At 45.1% G+C, this 22,892-nt stretch overlaps 1 protein-coding gene across 3 annotated transcripts; it reads right to left on the bottom strand.

Annotated features, from left to right (window-relative positions):
- Positions 1–282: 282 nt before the first annotated feature.
- On the bottom strand, positions 283–22,066 carry LOC146060568 (N-acyl-aromatic-L-amino acid amidohydrolase (carboxylate-forming)-like). Of its 3 annotated transcripts, none has more exons than XM_083173927.1 (8): positions 21,931–22,066; positions 19,791–19,869; positions 15,551–15,792; positions 13,506–13,695; positions 6,178–6,277; positions 4,271–4,378; positions 1,050–1,159; positions 283–617 (listed from the first exon to the last, which is right to left on the bottom strand). In XM_083173927.1, exons 2-8 carry the CDS (start codon positions 19,806–19,808, stop codon positions 396–398), a joined length of 990 nt encoding a protein of 329 aa, XP_083030053.1. In that variant the 5' UTR covers positions 19,809–19,869; positions 21,931–22,066; the 3' UTR covers positions 283–395. The 3 variants fall into 3 exon arrangements, with proteins under 3 accessions (XP_083030053.1, XP_083030054.1, XP_083030055.1); XM_083173928.1 differs by having other exon boundaries at positions 6,178–6,274; XM_083173929.1 differs by lacking the exon at positions 19,791–19,869.
- Positions 22,067–22,892: the final 826 nt, after the last annotated feature.

The raw sequence follows: 22,892 nt of genomic DNA, 5'->3' as shown, positions 1-22,892 counted from the left end.
TGATGGAAAGTCATCCGCTACTGACTAGCCAGGTGGCAGCTGCAGGCTGGGAGACTGATTTTGGATCCGTTTCCAGATAAGCTGTGCAGTCATGTGGGTGGGCGGACATCGCGGCATGACGTAACGCACTGGAAACACTGCCAACATTCCCCCGGTGATCCTTTAATGTCCCAGTCCGACACTGCTTACAGTGCTTGCAGCAGCAATATTTGGACACTTCATACTGCAAGGTGATAAGTGATAAAAAAAATATATATGAAAGTAATGACACTAATCTTATTATGTTTGATAAATGAGTAAAGCTTTTAATATTTCATTTTTGGATAGAAGAAAACATAATTCTGGAATATAACAGGAGTATTGCAGTATAGGCACTTAGGAGGAAACGATGGCACTTATTTTGGAATAGCAACATGACCTGCCTGAGCTTCCAGTTTCAATGCCGGAACGTTACAATGTATTTTTTCTGTCAATATGAATGCTACTTTTTTCTCATAATACGCTGCCTCGTTGATGAATACTGGGTAGACATTTTTCTCTCCCTCGTAGAACACATTTTCTCCATTCAAAGTCTTGAAGATGGGATCTCCAGGCTGCACAACAAAATAGTCTTTGTCCTAATAGACAAAATAATATCAAGTTGAAAAATTTAGTTATCAGTAACTTTAAAGATTTATCTTATGTGCAGCCACTCTGACCACTGATATGGATGCGCATAGGATCACACATCAGAATAGATTGGATGTCATACACTTACAATTTGGGACGATTTCACCCGATTTATCAGCCCGATCTGCCGGAATCGGGTGAAATCGGGTCCAAATTGCATAGTGTATGGGGACCTTAACAGAAAGGTCCAGGAACAGAGGATTTTTATGTCTCCTGGAATGGGTCACATTCAGGTGTATGGAATCCGACATGTTGCACAAGGCAAGACTGCTTTAGAAGGGGAGTCCAAGGATAGACATCCTTTTTATTGTGATGCAAAGTATCCAGAAAAAAAAATTCTAAATTGTAGAAATAGAAAAACAAGTAACAAATCATAATACCTGTAGCTCTGAGTGGATGACAGCTCGTATATCCCCCATAGAATCTCGCGGATAATCTACTGAAGACAGAACTTTGTATATATCCACTTCAAAACTTGGAAACTCCTTACCTATTGTTATCAATATGACATAAAAAGAACATACTAATATTATGTAATACTTTATAAGAAAAACAGGATAAAGATATAAAATGCTTACCCTAGAGTCATTTTGTTTTACCAATTATCCTTATACAAAGCTATAATTTGCCATAAATGTTTCGTAGACATAACACTGTCAGTATCAACATGAGTAAGGACTTGTATACAAGTATGTGAGAATAAAAGATGGGTTAGTGGAGGGTCTTCATTTAGCAAAAGACAATGATGTGGAAGATTAATACTGACTGATGCTGAAACTTCTCCAGGTACTAATTAGTCCATCACTAATTTTCTTCATACATTTAATTGTCTTATTAAAGTAATCTATTAATACTAATGCAACCTATGCAAACTCTCTCAGAATGTCCAAGGAAATTCCAATTTCCCAAGTAGGTGGCCCAAGGATTTGTACACATCTTGGTTTCAGAGCCAGCCACCAATAAAGTGCAGCTTCCTTTTATAAGATTGGATCAGGAAATCATTTAAGGCTAAGGGGCAGATGTATTAAGCTTCGTGAAGAGATAAACTGGAGATAAAGTGGAAGGAGATAACGCACCAGCCAATCAGATCCCAACTGTCATATTTCAAACACAGCTGATTGGCTGGTGCGTTATCTCTTCCAAGTTATCTCCACTTTATCTCCAGTTTATCTCTTCTCCAGGCTTAATACATCTGCCCCTAATAGTGAAGTCTTGGTCACAAACAGCAGGAAGTCATCACATACAGTAAATGAACAATATACTGTATGTGCAATTGATCTGTAATCTACCTTTAGCTGACATTGGGTGCACACACCCAATGTCAGTGTCTGAGCGTCAATCCCGGGATTGAAATCCAGGCAATTTTGGGTCCAAATCCTGGGATCCCGGAATTGGCCACCCAAGCCACGTTCTCAAGATTTGTGTTTCCCGATTGTGAAGTGAATTATATTTAACTGCCAAGTATCCCGGCAGCTAAGCACTTCTGGACATGAAGCATGCACGGATCAGTGAGATTCACGCAATGCTTCTTTATGTAAAGTGTTAAAGAAAATGTAAACATTTTTAAACAAGAAACTACGAGAGGTGCCTCCTGCTAAACATAACCAGGCGTGGGATCTTTGAGGATGGGGTCTGAGCTAATTGACCTTGTGGTTAGCGCTAACCGTAAAATTCCCACAGATACTTTGAATGGGGATTTCTCCCCATAGTATCTTCTGAGCTCCATTTGAGTGACAGCTTAGCAGAGCTTGGCTACTATGTGGCGCTCCCTGATTGGCTCCTGGGCTTCCAAGTGACAGAAGTAACACAGTGACGTTTATGATTTTTTTTAACCCCCGGGTGCCTAATTTGGAATCAAAAGGACTCATCTACACTGGATATATGTGAGTATTTATCTTTCTACAAGTACCCTATGGATTCTACTAGACAAGAAGCTCAAAGGGCTATGTGGGAATTTTAGGTGAGTATATACTGTATGTGAGTGTGTACATGTGTATGTATGTTGTACAGTCAAGGGGTGTGTGTCGTTATTGTTTATTGTAATATTTGTTTTCCAGGTGGAACTACAGGTATCAGTGGGCAGTTTAATGCTCCATGTGCTGGTAATTGTGGTTCTCCAAGTACCAGCATGCAGGGGAGGCTTGCTGGGATATGTAGTTCCACAGATAAAGCACAGCATTATTTAGGGAGGGGGACTTCTTTAATGCTTAGTGATTCCTGTGGATAGACAGTCAATAGGTCTACCCCAAAAGGTGAACAAGCAATAGGTCGACAGTGTGAAAAGCTTGACATGCAATATGTCAACAGGGTCAAAATGTCAACAAGAAAAAGGTAGACACATGACAAGGTCGACATGAGTATTTCATTTATTTTATATTTTTTAACCGGTTTGTTGTTACTTCACCATCCACGTCAGCCCAAAATGGAGGATATAATAGTGTGCCGAACATAGGGAGGCACTGAGCCCGAAGCTTGGTAAGCGCTTGGAGCTAAGCGAGAGTACACGTTACACTAATTCGGGGTCCACCAAAAAATTAGAAAAACTGTCAACCTATTGCATGTCGACTTTTTGGGGTAGACCTATTGACTGTCTATATAGACACTGTCAATCTAATAATCCACCCCCATTCTTAGGAGGGAATCGGGACATCTGTCAGAATGAACTTAGGTCTACAGTCATTAGGTCGACCCCACTAGGTCGACTGGCAGGAAGGTCGACCTGACTTAAGGTCGACATGGGCCAAGGTCGACATGACTTAAGGTCGAATTTGCATAAAGGTCGACATGAGGAAGGTCGACTGGTCATAAGGTCGACATGGGTTTTTCACTGTTTTTTTATCCGAATGTCGACACAGTCGACATGGACACAGTTGGCAATGAGAATCGGACCCTCGCATCGCTCGCTTCGCTCGCAATGCTTCGGGCACGATGCCTCGCTGCGCTCGGCACACTATTTTATTCTCCCACCACGCCCTAGTGGATGGTAGGGCATGTAATACCGCCTGTCGGCACATGTCGGCTCAAAAAACAGTGAAAAACCCATGTCGACCTTATGACCAGTCGACCTTCCTCATGTCGACCTTTATGCAAATTCGACCTTAAGTCATGTCGACCTTGGCCCATGTCGACCTTAAGTCAGGTCGACCTTCCTGCCAGTCGACCTAGTGGGGTCGACCTAATGACTGTAGACCTAAGTTCATTCTAATAGATGACCGCTTCCCCTTAGGAGGGGGAACCCACACCATTTTTTTTAACTCTTTAACTTTTACACTAAGAAGCCCTGCATGAGTCCTACTGCCAAAGGTGGTCTATGTGAGATTTATATTTCAAACTGAATTATCAGTAGAGTTTGCGTTGTCCTGGTCTATGGAAGGTTATGCCAAATTTGGCTGATTATCTATTGGTTCATACATGCTCTGTCGTGATTTTCATTCCTATTTGAGCAAACTGACCATTTTTGTATTTAGTAAATTTGTGATATAGGATTCCCAGTGTGCCGAGAGGACTGAGGTTGGGACCGCCTGGTGTAGTGTGTACCCAGCTTCATACAATTTTAACATCAAAGATACTGATTAAACACATCAATTATACAGTTTCTTACCCTGATTAAAAAGATCAATGAAGTCCAAGCCGCAGTTCACAAGTTCTCTCATTCTAGATAGCACATCTGCTCTGATCACTCCTTGAGGCTGTGGCCCAAGCTCTAACGCTTGAAAAATAAATCACATTAAAATTTCCAAATGATACACAGTAATAGCTGCCAGATAGTTAAGAGGGGGTAAATGGGTATGCGGAGGAGGGAGGGGAGTCTGAAACTTCATACTGGTAGGTAAATCATACTGGACAAAGAAATAATCCTAGCATGTGATAATGGATTATAAACTCCATTGGTTCAGGGACAGATGTGAATGACTAAATATTCTCTGTATAATATGTGTGGGCTATATAAATAAAGGTTAATAAATAAATATCCCAAAACTAGGAAACCCCTTCACATTTATTTTCATTCAACATATAAAATAATAAGAATTGTACTGTACATTAAACAGCATTGAGAAACAAATACTTTTTGGTGGGCAATAAAACCCTTCAATTTAGGGTATTTGTTTATTTGTTGAGTTTAAATGTTTATATTGTATAGTTCTCACTCCCTAAAATGAAACTCATTGATACATCAACCCTTCAATGTATTTTAAAATAGAGCAATATTAACAGGTAGAAATGGCAACTTGATAAACTCAGGGCCTGATTATAGGTTCCAGGCGCCCTAGGCTAATACACATGTAGTTCCTCTTGTAAGTGGGGCTGGCCCGCTCATTATGCGGACTATGCAGTTGAGTAAGGCGCCATAGTAATCAGCAAGCTGAAAGTGTCTTCTCTATGGCTGTCAGGGCCCTGATTACGATGGTGCCATACAGTGTGGGCAGTTGAGGAGAGCCTTTCAAATAGCTGCAGACCTGCTGTGAATACCACCGGGCTGCCCACTGGACTCTCTGCTCAGCTGTCATTGTTCTCTTCCCTGCCAACGGCAAGAGCATTTAACTCCCAGTAGCAACAAGCCTTTCACTCCCCCATGGCAATGAGCATTTCACTCCCCCCTCGCAAAGAGCATGAAATCCAGCAAGGCATTAACATGTCATGCCCCGTGGCATCAAGCGTGAAGCCCATGGAATCGGCATGAAACCCTTAGCAATGAACATGTAGGTAAGTGGCACTTATGTGGCATAATATGTAATGGGCATCACAGTGTGTGGCCTTATATGTAATGAGCATCATGGTGTGTGGCACAATGTGTAATGGGCATTACGGTGTGTGGCACAATGTGTAATGGGCATTACGTTATCCTGGTGCAGTGTGTCTAAGGGGCTCTACCTGGCGCAGCGTGTCTAAGGGGCTCTAGCTGGTGCAGTGTGTATAAGTGGCACTCGGAGGCGTCGGAGGCGTGCACTGTCCCTTTTTTTAAGTATCGATTAATACTCCACCAAAATTGTAGCTCCACCCACAATATCAACATGAAGGGTGCTAAATCTTTGTTTGCTTACCAAAAAAATTAGGCACGGGATGGCCCAGCTTGTAATGCTTCTAAACACATGTGTATTGGCGCTCAGGGACTCACCATTCATACTGCCCAAGTGCATGTAATAAAGGTTATACAATTAGCATGTATAAGTTGATGCTTTGGCTTGTGAAGGAGACTTCAGCTTTTAGGCTGCCCAGCTGGCTCTGTAGCACAAAGCACATACAGTAATGGTTCCATCAGTAAATTACATTGGCACAGCCACCTGGCAGTCACCTTAAGAATTTTATCCCCCATAGTACATCGGAACGGGTGATAGCGAACAATTAAATAAATAAATAAGGCCTTAACTTTATTCCTTGGCTGTCACCTGCAAGGCTGAAGGAGCACGACAAACAGAGTAAGACGGGGCAGAGACTGACGTTACCCGGCATAAGCCGGTTCCAATAAAGTAGTATTTCATAAATACTGTATAATGGAAAATTACTTACTCAGTGCATGTTTTCCTATATTCTGCATGTATATATTATCCTTCTCTGGTATGTCGATGAGGAAGTTGTAGCATGGCATAGACTGGTCCCCAGTGCTCTTCTTAAATAGAATCACATAAGTTATTTAAAATACAAGCTAGAAGTGGTTTTATGCACTTCAACAGCACAGGCTTATATACTGTTTACTGCACAGCAGACCCATTCTGAAGTGTCAGGGCAGAGGGGGATTTGTAGGGCATAACAAACATTTTTTTAGTACCGCACCCTGGTACTTGTACCCTAGCATGAGTAGGTGCAACACAGATGGGGGAACTTTCATTATTAATGTCCTGTATTTGTTAAGGATACATTCTAAGCAGTGGTGGGATTCATATAAATTAACAACAGGTTATATGTTCTAATGACCATTTTAAGTATACCAAAATATATACCGATAGGTAGTTTAATAATTCATGCATACTCATTAAGAACAACAAAGAGGTACACAAAACTAGATTATGTATTAAGGAGGGTGTGCACTGGAACCCTGTTGCGGGCACCCTGCTGTCCTGATTGTCTCCTGCAAACTAAGACCTCACCTTTAACAGCCACGTTCGTGGGGGTAGATTAAGTCCACCCCTACCGCCAGTACTTACAAGTTACAAAGCTGACACAGGAGGCAAAGTGCCGCAAGATGGGAGATTACAGGCCAGTGAGAACACACCTCCCAATGAAGGGTAAAGACCCACAAATGCAACAATGCATAAGATGTAACCAGAGACACTGAATCCCAATAAATACACTAGATGTAACAATCCACAAGATGACACCGGAGTAATATAGAAAATTACTATGGAATGCAACAATGCAAAAGAGATGGTAACAAAATGAGAATACAAAGAATATAAGGCTGAACCCTGCTGACTTATCTGAGATGGTGGAAACAGCAGACTAGTGCAAGGAACAGGACAGCAAAAACTGGCAGGCAGCTGAACACTGAAGCAGGAACCAGAGAGGGATCAGGAATACACTGGGCTGAGGAACAAACTAAGGCTTGGGCTCAGGACGCTATAACCGGCACCATATTGCCTAACAAGCCGGCTTATATTCAAACACCAGGCGTGGGTGACGTGAAAGAGATGCCCCTCCGCTGTCATTCAGCAGACGGAAGTTTGGGGCGTTGCCTAGCAACATTTCCGACACTTCCCCGCTGTCTGCCCGGCCAAAGCCAGAAGGATATGGCCGCTGCCCGCACTGTCCCTGAGCCTCCAGCTCTATCGCACAAACCAGTGCTCAGGGAGGCAGGGTCCAAGCGTTGGCGGCCAGCCCGGTGCCTAACATTATTTTACATAGTATTCCTATTCCACATACCATAATGCCTCTTACACAGTACTCCGCAAGCTGTAATATATGCATATAAAATATGCCTATACATATTATGTCTTGCACCGTAATGCAAAAGCCCATTACACATAAAGCCACATGCCGTAATGCCCATTAGACATTGTGCTACACACCGTGATGGCCGTTACTCATTATGCCACACACCATGATACCCATTACATATTTGACACATAAGTACCACTGATCTACATGCTCATTGCTTCATGCTGGATGCCAAGGGGGCTTCATGCTCATTGCCAAGGGGGAATACATGCTGGTTGCCAAAGAGGAGTGAATTGCTCATTGCAAAGGGGGGGTGAGATGCTGCCGCTCCTTGTAATTCAGATAGCCGGTAGCCGCACACAAGGTAAAGGTGTGACAGCCGTGCGGAGAGCTGTGCGCTGCCCGGCTGTATACACAATATTTTGAACTCTCCTGCTAAAAGGAGCTTGCGGGCCAGCAGCCAATCAGGAGCCCTATTGACTTGCTGATCAGCGGGAGAGTTCAAAATAGAGTTCAAAATGGTTTTGCAGAACCGATAGTACATCAGCAGAACCGGGCCAAATAGGCTGAATCCCACCACTGATTCTAATGATGTCACTTCAAGTATGTAGTTTGCAACTAAAAATGTATATCTCCTTTCTTCACATGTAAAAAACATCTTCACATTTATATATATTTGAGTTTCCCATCTCTCTCTGGCTACAATATTCACACCCCAAGAAAGTTTGTCATTAACTGTGATCCTCAGTGCCGTAACAAGACATTTTGTTGCTCTGTGCCTACAACCCCCCATGGGACTCCCGATCAGAAATTGCCTGTGACACACTCCCCCCCCCCCCCCCCACACACACACACACACACACACACACACACACACTCCCGTAGCCAGAACCCTTCACCGGTATGCGGTCCCTGGGTCGACAATGTCTAGATCGACAGTCACTAGGTCGACAGTGACTAGGTCTACACCTTGAAATGGTCAACATACCATAGGTCAGCATCAACAGAAGGTCGACATGGACATGATTGACACTCAAAATGTCGACACGAGTGTTTCAATTTTTGGGGGTTTTACTTTACTATCCAAGTGGGCATTGAGTGAGAACATAATAGTGTGCAGAGCACAGCAGGCCACCATGCCCGAAGCATGCGAGGGGACATGGTACAGTTAGAAGGTGTCCATGTCAACATATGTCATGTCCTGTAATAGTGGCTAACCCCTCCCACCACCCACACACACACACACACACACACACACACATACCCTGGCTAGTGCTACTGTTGCCAGCATACTTGCAATTAGGGTTTCTGGCAGTCAGGATTATGATGCCAGCCTTCCAATGCCGGTGCCCTGGCGGTAGTCAGGATGCAGAGTGCCAGGATACTAAATACATCTGTTTACAACTACTGTATCATACCCCCCAACTGTCCTGCTTTTAGCACGACAGTCCTGCTATTTAGACACAGCCCCGCTGTCCCACCTCTGGGCTGCAGTGTCTGGTGGGCAAAGGAAGTTTAGGGGTGCTTTTGATCATCACTACTGTGCACTGCAAATCAGTGAGTGATCTTGGAATAGATGGAGTGCACATCATTCTAAACAGTATAGGAAGGTGAGGGGGGGTGGCAAAATTGATAATAAATAATGGTACTTGTTTAGTTTCACGGCGGCAGTTACATACGTAGCGTAGCATCCCTTTCAGATTAGGCCTTGTGTTCCCGCGACCAACGTAGTCAGCGTAGTCAGTTAGAAGTAGCGTAGTGTGTTCCGCACGACCAGCGTAGTCAGTCAGAAGTAGCGTAGTGTAGTCAGCGTAGGCAGTACGTAGTCAGCGTAAGTGTCCCTGTCAAAATCGGCATAGTGTTCCCACGACTAGCGTAGTCATCGTAGTTAGTCAGCACTAGCGTCCCTGTCAGAAACAGCATCTAGTTCTAGCGTAGTCATCGTAGTCAGAAGTAGCGTCCCTGTCAGAAACAGTGTCTTGTTCTCGTGGCGTAGTCAGTCAGCTGGTAGATTGAGCAGTACGCAGTTGGCGTAGTCAGTCAGCTGGTAGATTCTGTGAGAGTCAGACCCATTTCAGTCAAGGCTGCTGAAAAGCTCACTCTTTTCAACCTGCTCCAGACTGAGAAGGAGTCGGTGGCATTTCTGCAGAGCCACAAATTCCTCCCTGACACCCAGACCTGCCCCAATGGGCATCCCATATCCACAGCTGTGGCAAAAAGGTCAGTGTCAGGGCTGTGCAGTGGTTCAGAGGGTGCCATCTGACCTTTGTCACCCTGATCCGGTTCGTGTTCTGTTGGGCAGAGGAGCTGACCAGCATCCGCTTCTGTCAGCGACATCTGTCCATCTCACAGGCAACCACTGTTCTCTATAACAACTTAATGCGGGAGGCCTGAACCGTCAAACTCCTGTCACAGCCTCAACAGCAAATTGGCAGCCCAGGCACCATCGTGGAAGTCGATGAAAGCCTGTTCGTGCAACAGAAGAGCCATGTTGGCCGCATGCTGCCCCAGCAGTGGATCTTCGGGGGCAACTCCAGGGAGAGGGAGAGTGCTTTGTTAAGGCAGTCGAGAGACGTGATGCCAGCACCCTCATGGCTGCCATCAAGAGGCACGTGCAACCGGGGACCACAATTTATACTGACTGCTGGCGGGCCTACAAGACCGAGCAGCTGGAGCAGGCTGGGTACCATCACGCCAGGGTGAACCACCGGTACCACTTTGTGGATCCGGAGAGAAGGGTTCACACCCAGAACATTGAGAGGCTGTGGGGTTCCTGCAAGTGGCGCAATAAGCACCAAAGGGGCACTGCGCCATCAGCTGGACTCCTACTTGCAGGAGTTCATCTGGAGGAAGACCCTTGGTGCAGAAGACCCCTTCCAGCGCATCCTGCAAGTGCTGACCCTGTTCCCCCAGGCAGAGAAAGGTGACGCCGCAGAGGCAGAGACAACTGCGTCAGCTGCTGTTTCTGCCAGTGCAGTTTCCGAGGAATTACTTTTTATCATTTTTTTGTGTCTTTTTTCTTCTTCTTATTCATTGTATTGTCATTTCATCATTTTTTAATCTTAACTAAAATCCAGTTACCAGTTAACAAATGTCGTCATTACTGTCTCAGGTGCATGATATGGCAGGTGTGAATGTGTTCCTGAATCACCCCCACTATCCACGCCAGCCCGAAGCATTACGCGCCCTACCGACCTTTTCATACCCCCACTATCCACGTCGATGTGGAGTTGATTTTATATAGTGTGATGAGCGCAGCGAGCTACCAAGCCCGAAGTGTGGCGAGCCCTGCGAAGGGGCGCTGAATACATGTGAAGTTACCCACGTCCCCTCGCGTGACTTGCCACGCTTCGGCTCGCTACACTTTATAAAATCAACTCCACGCCGACGTGGATAGTGGGGGTATGAAAAGGTTAGTAGGACGCGTAATGCATGCGCTCGCCACGTTTCGGGCTGGCGTGGATATTGGAGTAAACAAGGTCGACAGCTGTTATGTCAACAAGTGTCATTGGCGACAGGTTTACTAGTGTTTACTAGTGTTTTTCACATTTTTTTTGGTCTGTGTATTTTTTGGAATAATGCTGCACCCCTATACCCGACTAAAATTTAGATGCTCTAGCGTCTAAATTTAGATGCACCCTAGTTAGCAGTTTGCGGAGCATCTAAATTTAGACGTTCGAGTGTCTACATTTTTGACGTGCCTTTTTGTTAGCGGTTTGCCGGCGCTGTACTTAGATGCTATAGCGTCTATATTTTAGACGCACCCTTAACACGCCCCCTTTGTTAGCAGTTTGCCGGGGTGTCTAGTTTAGACGCCCCCTTTGTTAGCTGTGTGGTGGGCTGTCTATTTCTCTGTGGAACTACAAGTGCCACAATAACCTGTCAGCACTGGGCTGCCGCGGAGTCACTACACTGACAACGTAGTTCAAGGCAGCCTATGAGCTACGCTGATAACCTAGCTTAGAGAAGTAAGGCACTACGCTGATAACGTAGCTATGCTGATAACATAGCTTAGAGAAGTAAACCAGCGTAGAACTGCCGCCGTGAAACTGATAACGTAGCTAGGCTGATAACATAGCTTAGAGATGTAAGCCAGCCGTTGTGCGTACAGCTGCCAGGATTCAAATGTAGCGTAGAGCTGCCGCCTTGAAACTAAACAAGGTATGTGCTGCAAGACCATACACATAAAAACTTGAAATGTATGCTGTAGATCAGTGGTTCCCAACCTGGGGTACTAGTACCCCTGGGGTACTCTGCAGACCAGTTGGGGGTACTTGGAAATAATATTGGTAATGGCGGAAGAAGAAAAAGTCTCCCAATGGCAAAAGAAGTCTACCATTGACATGGAAACAAGCCACGTTGTGTCATTTCCAGTTCCATCTGCAGCGTCATCAGCGTCTCCTCATGCTTTTGCCCAACCAGCAATTTACTGAGAGCTACCTGTGAACATCTGCCCCGCACTGACATGGGTGGAAGAAGCATTAATCCTACAGGCTTTAGCGGGAACTCTGGAGACAATACACAGCCAGCGGCCAGATAAAGACGGACCTGATTCCTTACCATATACTAGTCCACGGCTACCTCCACGCATACTGCTCACTTCCACTCATAAGTACTCTGGAAATTTCAAATTGAGAGGAGGGGTACTTATAAATGAAAAGCCTAATGTAAAGGTATTATTCATCTTGGCCTATTCGTAAGACTTATATTAAGCCTGCTACCTTCCAACCCTCAGAGTGCCCCCTAGCTCCTGGCCCGCAAGCAGACTCACAAAACCCACGAGTCCTGACAGATAGATAGATTCTGTAGATAGATGTAAATAGATAGATAGATAGTATTGACAATTTTATATACAATTGTTTAATAAATATAGTTATCTCGGTACTTGTTTCCTATCTGGGCGCCCGCTAAGTTAATTGCGCACCATGCTATTCTCCGTAGAGAAATCTGATCGCATCGCATCGTACACATACACGATATTGAACGATGCGATGCGATGCGATCCGATTCGATTTCCCATAGGAAACAATGTTAAATGGCTCAATTTAGCCAAATTATCATAGGAACAATAGTAAATGGGCCAAAAACACCCCTGAACATTGAAATGTCCCCCCAAAAGTAGTTGACGCCACCCCGCCATCAACGTGAACCCGAAGCGTGGCGAGCGCAGCGAGCCCGCGAGGGGCGGCGGTACGCGTCCTCCGACCTTTTCATGCCCTACTATCCACTAGGGCATGGAGTGAGAATAGAATAGTGTGGCGAGCGCAGCGAGCCACCGAGCCCGAAGCGTGGCGAGCGCAGCGAGCCCCGCGAGGGGACGCGGATACCTTCACAGGTAAACGCGTCCCTTCGCGGGCTTCCCAGGTGTCCGCGTCGCCATAGACACCTGGGAAGCCCGTGAGGGGACGCGTATAACTGTGAAGGTATCCGCGTCCGCTCGCCACGCTTCGGGCTCGGTGGCTCGCTGCGCTCGCCACACTATTCTATTCTCACTCCACGCCCTAGTGGATAGTAGGGCATGAAAAGGTCGGAGGACGAGTACCGCCGCCCCTCGCGGGCTCGCTGCGCTCGCCACGCTTCGGGTTCACGTTGATGGCGGGGTGGCGTCAACTACTTTTGGGGGGACATTTCAATGTTCAGGGGTGTTTTTGGCCCATTTACTATTGTTCCTATGATAATTTGGCTAAATTGAGCCATTTAACATTGTTTCCTATGGGAAATCGAATCGGATCGCATCGCATCGCATCGCATCGTTCAATATCGTGTATGTGTACGATGCGATGCGATCAGATTTCATTACGGTGCCGTACGTAGAAATCCTGGGCGCCCAGATAGGAAACAAGTACCGTTATCTCTTCTATATATAACGTTAACAGAAAATAATAATATAAACAGTGTCTGGTCTTAACCTTATACTGTACGTTACCTGTTCTGTCCCAGTTGTACAACGTCTCTGTGCTTACCTGTAAGTAGTTTGCTAAGTGCAGTGATAAGACATCATCCTTTGAACAACGCAGCAGCGTGGCACCCATGTTGGAAGTGGTATTGTGTAAGTCAAAAATAAAATCTGGAGAAGATGATCCGGTTCCATATTTCTGACAAATTTCTCTTGCCCTTTTCACCTCATATGGATCATTCTCACTCACTGGAGAGCTGGAATGGGAATAAAGGGTATATAAATATGATGACATTAATTACATACATGTGTCAATACAGTGAGAAAACACTTTTTTTTCCAGAATAATTTGTGTCTTCTCTGTTATAAGAAGATAAAGTAAGGACACATTGGCCAATACTGGAAATGGCAGCTTTATCATCTCAAATTAGACTCACCTTCCACTAACATTACTGGTGGGTCAACGCATAAATATGACCTCTCGCATCATTTTCACAAGGGATATCTTTGTTTATAGTTGATTATAACTCCCAAAATGTTGCAAGATTATCATTATTACTTATTGAGCATTTACTATACGCAGTTTTATGTTAATCATGTAATATAGGCATGATTCCACGTTGTATGTAAAATGTGCCCATGTCTACAGCCACATTGGGTGCTTGGAAGTAAATGTGAATATCTGCCTTCATTCAGGTTTCTTTCCATCTGTACCACTGCACTGCTCCCATCCAGTCACTTGTAAGTGTAGCAGTCATTGTTGTCATTGCACACGCATAGGTGTGCGCACATTGAGTCTTATGGGTGCACAGGCACCTCCTAATGCTGTGCCCACCCTTATAAACACCTCCCTACCAGCAATACCTTTTACCAAAGACTTTTGCTTTTTAGAACTATATTCCATTGAAAGAAGCGCCCATCAATCAATGATGTGTGTTTTGCATTGTTACTTGTACCAGACCATTGTCCTATCACTACATATCATTCATATATGTTTTTTACTTTATTTGCATGTATTATTATACTGAGAGATGTTTTATATTGTAGAAAGTACCAATAGATGATGGTAGACATGCCTGATTGGCGCTGTTAGACACACCCAATGGGCGGTGTTATACATGCCCAATATGTGGTGCTAGGCACACCCCTTTGACGGTGCACCTCCTAATAAAATGTGCGGCGCACGCCTATGTGCACACGTGTACGAGCCCTATCCTTAATACAGGAGATCCCTCTGAAAACAGCTGGACCTCTGCTTATGCTGCCCTGCAATTCTGTCTATATGCCCATAAAACACCCATTTCTCACTTATCTTAAATGAGAATGCCCAGTTGTACCCACTAAACTGCAATGCCCCCATAGTTGCTGAAAGCTTTGTATGCTTGGTTCCAGTGCACACCCAGTTGCTATAAATCATGAGATCCATCCACAGAATGGACTTAAGTCCCATACACACTTGCCGATATTGGTGGCGGCGGGGACTCAGTAGGGCGGGGACGGCATTGGCATACATACTTGCTGATGCCGGTGGGGAAGAAAGCAACAGCGGGGGACAGTGTGTGTGTGTGTGTGGGGGGGGGGGCGCTAAGGCCAGCCACAGCATGGCCATTGTTAATGAGGACCTCCCTTGTAAGAATAAGTAGGACAAGGGAAGGGGTTGTTACCGATGAGCGAGAGTGTGCATCGCTGATGATATTCAATGTACACAATAGGCGATATAGTACAAGATATCACTCAGATGGGTCTTTCTGAGAGACATCATATGTCACCTAGTGTGTATGGGGGTTCACAAGTACATGCAGCTCATGGTCCAAATGTGTAATTTTTTTCTAATTCAAGACCTGAATCAAATCACTATCTACTCAACTAAAACAGGCATCTCTGTGCTCTGACTGTTTGCCATTATCGGAAAATTGTGTAGATGTAACCTTAATTCATGGATTGTAAAGTAGAAATGGCTTACAGCAGAAATGGAGAGCTGCTATATACAGAACGTTACTCAGTCTTGCACAAGAGAAGTGCTACTAACCAGCTGGATCAACATTTACAATATTTTTTGTTTTGTACGAATACAAAGATTTCTTAAAAATATAATTAATTAAATAACCTCACTTTAGTAATTCCGTTGAAAAACATCGATTGAGGTCCTTGTCTATGAACCGGACACACTTTTCTACAGCTTGTGGATTAGCTAGGCAAGGCTCAGCCGTAAACGTATTCCTATGTAGTTCAGATGGGTTCTTGAGCCAATGTTTAGCTAATATGACACCTGACATCTCATTTCCATGTGTACCTCCAAAGACTACCACCCGGGCGACAGCTGGATACTTGACGTGTGAATCCATCATTTCTTTCTGAAAATTATAAATAAATCAATACATAAACACACAAAACAAATAGACCAGAATTATAATAGCTTAAATATATTAACTCCCCCCACCGGCATCCAATGAGTTCTTTAAAAAGGCAGCTAAACCTGTACAGAACATATAAAGAGCAAAGATACATGCAAAGATACATAAAAAAATCACTTTCATAAATAAATAAAAAAAATTGTTTATCTATTCCATTGGTCTCCAACTTTAATTGGGACTTATTTGAGACAAATGAAACCTCCTGAAAAATTACTAAAAGTTTTGAAGAAAAAAAAGGTACTTGTGTAGTTTCACGGCGGCAGCTTACGCTAGGTTTGAAGCTACGTTATTAGCGTAGTCCAACAGCTGCCTTACTTGTGTAGTTTCACGGCGGCAGTGTAAGCTACGTTATCAGCATAGCCCAATGGCTGCCTAGTGTAGTCAGCGTAGCGACTCCGCGGCAACCCTGCGTAGTCAGCGTAGTGTCCCCGTTAGGCAGTTACTCACCGTACTGTTGCCGGAAACTGCATCTCTGTTCCCGGCGTCCCTGGCAAGCCTAGTGAGCATCTCTCACACAGTGCCGGCGCCCGCATGACCCCCCTCTGGAGAGGGGATCATGCGGGCGCCGGCGGAGATGCGCTCCATCTGTCTGAGACGCAGGAGCTTCTGAGATGCAGAAGTGTCTGATACGCTTCTGCGTCTGAGTAACTATTGCGGCAAGGTACAGCAACCCTGCCGACAGGGTTAGAGGTTCAGTAACGCATGCGTCTCCTGCACAAAGAGCGGGTGCGGACGCAAGTGCATCTCATGCACAGTAAAGGAGGCATTTGCCAGTGCTCCATGTTACATTCTGGCAAATGCCTTCATTTTAAACCCACACTATCCACGCCCACCCGAAGTGTGGCGAGCGCAACGAGCCCCGCAAGCTTTTCCGACCTTTCATACCCCCACTATCCGCATCGGCGTGAGTTGATTTTATAAAGTGTGGCGGGAGCAGCGAGCCACCGAACCTGAAGCATGGTGAGCGGACACGGAATACATGTAAAGTAATCCGCTGCACTCGCCACGCTTCGGGCTCGCCACACTTTAAAAAAATCAACTCCATGCCAACGTAGATAGTGGGGGTGTTTCAGGAACACATTCACACCTGACATAAGCGGCCGCAGGAACACTACGCTACGCTGATTCTGACAGGGACGCTCGCGGAAACACTATGCTACTTTTAACTACGGGGGGGGAAAGTATGCTCATTCTGACAGGGACACTACACTGACTACGTAACTGCTGCCGTGAAACTACACAAGTACCAAAAAAAAATCTGCCTAATCAAAAAATGCTTCTGAAACAAAAAGGAGCAGTGTGGGACGACGCGGACGAAGGAGCAGTGCGGGCCTGTGGGGATTAAGGAGAGGTGCAGGCCAGTGTGGACGGAAGAGCAGTCAGCAGTGGTCAAGCTACCTGGATTGCTGCGGTGATTTATCAGTAGCTCGCAAGGTTGGCAACCACTGATCTATTCCAATGGCAAATTATAATAAGGAATAATCAAGCAGTAAGGTACACTATAATTGAGTGAATTTGATGTATGAAAAAAAGGTTCAGGTGCTGGTAGTATATTTGCCATTACCAGTTTGAAATTTTTGCCATGCCAGCAAATAATACCTATCTCATAACAAGCAGACACATTGCAAGTTGTCCTGTTTTGGTCGTCCTCATTCACCGGAGTGTGATCAGTAAAAATAATTTTCACTTACCTGTCCTCTACTAGGAGCCCCCTGGGTGCATGCCTTGGTCACATTGCATGCACATGTCATCCCCTGAAACCAGACTTTCATTCTGTAGGATGTACTGTAGCGTCTGTTAATCACTGTTAATGTCCCCAATGTGTCACAGAAATGACACCATCAAAAGGCTGGTGTGTGTGTTTCTTTATCAAATTCTTCATCTGATTTCATAGTTTTAAAAAATTTAAACCTTTTCTGTCATCAGAGATTCTTCTTCAAAAGAGTCTTATTGTCAACAATTGAAGTAATGTGTGAAAAACAGATGTCAATAAACTTCCTTGCAGGGAAATCAATCCCTGGTATTGCCTGTTACATGCAGACTACCAGTGTATGCAGCCAGCGGTGGAATTAGACAAGATACAGGTTTGGGGCCCTCCTCCCTCCAACAATCCATAGCACTATATTTTTCCTGCTGACATTGATAGAGTATCTATCAATGCTCAGCTGCTTGAACATCGGCATTGCATACAAACCTGAATCAGGCTCTAGGTCTTTTGGGAGAAAGCTTAACACGTGTGTCCAGTGGCGGTTTGTACCTCATGGCAGGAGGGGGTCTGCCGCTGGCCGCGATGCAGGCATTCCCCCCCTGCCGCCGCCTCTCCTCCTGGTTCTTGCCACAGGCGCTGCATTCCCAGCACCTGTACTATGATCACAGGTGCCGGGACTGACACATGCGCAGTACAAACCTCTGTACTGCGCGTGCAGCCAGCTTCTATGAGCTGCTTCGGCAATAGGCCATAGAAGGGATATCACAGTCCCTGTGCTTGTATGACAGGCACCAGGACCAGCAGGTGCGCAGTACTGATGTAGGTACTGTGCATGCGTAATCCCCGTTCCAGAGGGAGGGAACACCTCCCAATGGGACTGTCTTGGTGACTGGCAGGACGGACTTCCAAAAGAAGTCACTGCCAGTCACAGTGAACCCAGTGCAGACTGCATCAGGCTTCACTACAGTGGCAGATTATACCTCGGGGGGCTGCAGCCCATAAGTAAAATCTGTCACTGCGTGCATCGGCCCACCTGCGTATCCATGGGAACTCCCAGCATTCGCCACAGCCCCTGTCCGCCCTCCCTCCCTTCTGTGAATTTGCTGGTAAATGAGAAACTCCTCACGGCCATTTGCAGTCCGGGTGTGCACATGTGCAGAAATGCGCATGCATAAGCCCTGACCAGCAGGGCAGGGGCCGAATTCGGATCACTACGGTTGATCCAGAATCGGTCCCATACAGTGGATGAAACCATTTGTATGTTCAAATATTTTTCAAACTATCAAAGAACATAGTAGTCGCACAAAGCTCCTCTGGGAACGTTTTGGATATCCAGGATATCTTTACGGGGCCCCTTGGGACTTGCTGGGCCCGAGTTGCCCTGTGGAAAATCTGCCTCTGTATGTAGCACACACGCCAGTCCTGCGCATAGTAGCTGGCACAATACTTCTGCCTCAGGACAGCAACATAATAAGGCAACCATGAGGTACAATTATAATTACAATATTTGTAATTATAAAGCACTCCAATATGATTCAAGGTTCTTATCAGCACAACATAATACATTGCAGAAACCAACAACACAATAAAGAGATTAGCATTTGAATGAAATACAACGGGCGGGATGTTCTAACATCCGCCCTCCATTTTCGCTCCCCTTAGCCGGGTACGCATTCTTAATAATCACATATGCTCTAACATATGCAATTATTAATGCAAGGGACAGCTCATGCGATAAGAGCTGTCCCTTGCGATGCAGGACCGGCGCTCTGCACATGCGCGGAGCACCGGGGCTGGCCGTGGGGCATGCTGGGAGGGGTCCGTGATTCTCAATCCCTATTTGAGTGTGAAATTGTCCAACTGGCAGACCAGCAGTATTCCCATCCAGACCTCCAGAAATTATTAGTATTAAACTTGCGTGCTTAAATCTCATACAAAATTACGTAGTTTTACTATTTGTAAATATTCAGGGAAATGTTGGGACTGATAATGTAGAGGGTGTACAGTATGTGCCAGTGTGGATCATTAGGTAGACAGTGTCTAGGTTATTAGGTTGCCGCATGAATTTTTTTTGCCATGCACTAGTTCACAAGGATAACAGGTTGACACAAGCAATAGGCCGACATGGTACTGGTCAACACAGGAAAAGGGTAACAAAAAAAACCAACACTTTTTTGGTGTCTACATTGGCATCTGTCGACATGGAACCACCAATTAGTGTAAAGCGTACCCTTGCACAGCTCTCCATGCTTCGGGCATGGTGCCTCGATCCACTTCACTCTGCACACTTTACCGTTCCCAATTGTAATCTATATGAATAGTAAAGCATGAACAAGTTATCTGTATGAAAACATTGTGAAAAACTCATGTCGACAATTGCCATTGAAATAGTGCATGTTGACTTTTTGACCACGTCGACCTTTGCCTGTTGAAGAATAGACTATTTACTGTCGAACTAGACACTGTTGAGCTAACAACTAAAACTAGTATGCGTCCATTACACTGGTCTCCTCCTCTTCTTCTTACAAAAGACCCTTTAGAATTTATATCCCCACCCATGTGACCCTTAAGGTGCCTATACACTGAGCAGATATGGGCCAATTTCAACCGATCCGACGAATCGGGCAGTGGTGGTTGGAGCTTGTTGTGGCATTTTGCCGGGCGGCGGAATACAGCTGCTGAATATTTTGAAATGACTAGCCGGACGTTGATTGTCTGAGAGTCTCAGCCAATCAACGTCCAGCCAATCATTTAAAAATATTCAGCAGCCACATCCCGACGCCCAGCAAAATTCTGCTACAAACTCCAGCCTCCCAGCCGCCGCTGCTGCTCAGACGGACCCCGTTGCCCTCCCCCCGCCACTGCAGCAGCTCCCCGGGAGTATTACCTGCAATAAATCGCATGCGATTTATTGCAAAAAATGGCACATCAAGTGCCAGATCACGTGAGCCTCCCAGGGAGCTGCCGGGGGTGTCTGAGCATACTGGTCCGACTTGGCCCAGTGTATGGGAGCCTTTAGGCAGGCCCTGGGAATTTATCTCAGATATTTGAGGAAATATACATGACAGTGAAGCTGGGTCCTTTCTGTGTTTTGCTGTGAATGGTCATAAAGTACATAGTCCATTGTTCAGCATAAATGTGTTAATCAGTAAGATTCTTAAAAACAAAATTAAGTCAGACAATTTATGTTCACACTGTAATAGTGTCCAGCAAGAGCAATAAGCCAATTAATCTCCTTAAATGTGCAACCCTAAAGGGGGACCATGTTATCTGTCAACTGAAGCTCTAATAACTGTATCACAAGTTTCTCTGTCTGATGAAATCTACCCATGTACACTGATTGCTTTAGTGGGCCATCCAATTCTACGTACTGTAGAGTTTTTATATTGCACTGCATGGGGTCTCAACATGTGTTCCTAAAAAATAATCTCTGATCGTTTAATTGCGTTAATAGAGGAAATTGTCATTTGTAAATACCAAAAACAGAGGATTTCAAACATGCCTAAAAGGGGCACATGCACAATAAGATATTTTAAACTACACGGACATTTTTGACCAATCGTTTAAAAACTTTCTGTGTGTGGGTATGATAACGATCAAATGCATGTACCCGCTGGTCGTTCATCATTGCTGATCTCTTCAACATGCAGAAAGATCAATGACCTTATCTTGCATAATTTGGCATACATTTTACATATGTAGTCATGATGAACGATGTGTCAATGATGTGTATGTGAGTCGCAGTCATTAAACAACGCCGCTCATCCTTTTGATAATTTACTCAAACGTTCTATGTGTGTGCATGATATTGTGTGGCTGGGAATGTCCTGGATTTCAAGGGAAATTGAGTAAGAGATTGGAATGTGCATAAAATCTAACCATGTGTGGGCACCTTAAGCCCCGTACACACTGGGCAATAAAATTAGTGTTCTAACTCATTTTAGCCCTTTGAAGCGATATGTGAGTGTAAATGTACCCATGACAGGAAATATGTCATTGACAAATGTTTTTTCTTTGAAACATAAAGTAAATTATCTTAAAAAATAATCATATTTGTAAATACATCTAGATAGATAGATATATAGAGATAGATAGATAGATAGATAGATAGATAGATAGATAGATAGATAGATAGATAGATAGATAGATAGATAGATATCTAAATATAATGATTATCCAGTGAGCAACTAAGGTAATACTTGATTATCATTTATGTCTATGCAGCATTGGCCAACTGTCACAAATGATCCACTTCGCTGTAAGGCATTACTGTATTTAATGTGCAACGTTGAACGGTGTCTAAAACAAACAGTGCAATGTAATATAATGACGAAATACTGCATATCCTCCATTAATTGCTTAGCACTTACTTGATACTTGTCATACCCTTAATAACTGCATTTTCTTTGGTTGGTAGTACAAATAAGGTTTCCTGTTCTTTCCTGCATTAAGTTACATGGGTGGAACAGCTCGGGGAAGCAGCTTCCTGCTTCAACCCTCCCCAACCCTCCCCTTTAAACCTTGAACACATTTCAGATCAGCTGTAAAGTGCTGACTCAGTGCTGCAGTTTATGTCATCCACAGGCACTCTAGACAAAATGCTTCAAAGTGCATGCAGCTAATGATCACTGTGGGGGCTATTCAGACCTGCATGCTCATTTAGCTCCCCCGGCAAATGGTGGGGGTTTGCGCATGTGTGAATATGTGCATGTGCATACCCCCGGAGCAAACACCTTCAGCGAGTATCACACTTGCAAACCACCAAACCCCCCCCCCCCAGCGCTGTGCTGCCTGGACTAGTGACTTCCTCCTCGTTGCACTCAGGGGCGGGCTGGGCCGGGGGGCAGGGTGGCACATGCCCCCCAGGCTGGTGTGACTAGGTGCAGGCTGGGCCGCTGTGTGCATCTTACACACGCTGCCGCAACCCAGCCGTCACCTCTGCAGCCGCCCGCCACCTCCGTGTTGCACTCCAGCTCATCCCTGGCTTCCTCCTGGCCGCAGAAATGTAAGGCGACGGCCTCTCCAAAAATGGCCGCCGCCTTATAGGAGACCGACACTAGAGGTACTGCCATACCTCTAGTGTCTGTCAGAAGACAACAGCGCGGCCAGCACTACCCGGAAGTGCGGATTCGGGTAGCGCTGGCGCGCTATTTAAATAGAACCCCTTGGCGTTGAGCATGTACCCTGGCCCCCCCTGCCAAAAAATCCCCATGGCAACAAGAACGAAACACCTGCCAAGAAGCATGTAGCCCCTGGCAACAAGTCATATACTTCTGACAATGAACATGTAGGTAAGCAGCAGTTATATGGTATAATATGTAATTGCCATTAT

Source organism: Crinia signifera, chromosome 2, assembly GCF_055691185.1.
Source record: "Crinia signifera chromosome 2, ASM5569118v1, whole genome shotgun sequence".
NCBI classification, from domain to species: Eukaryota; Metazoa; Chordata; class Amphibia; order Anura; family Myobatrachidae; genus Crinia; species Crinia signifera.
This window is presented reverse-complemented; position numbering and strand designations above follow the sequence as displayed.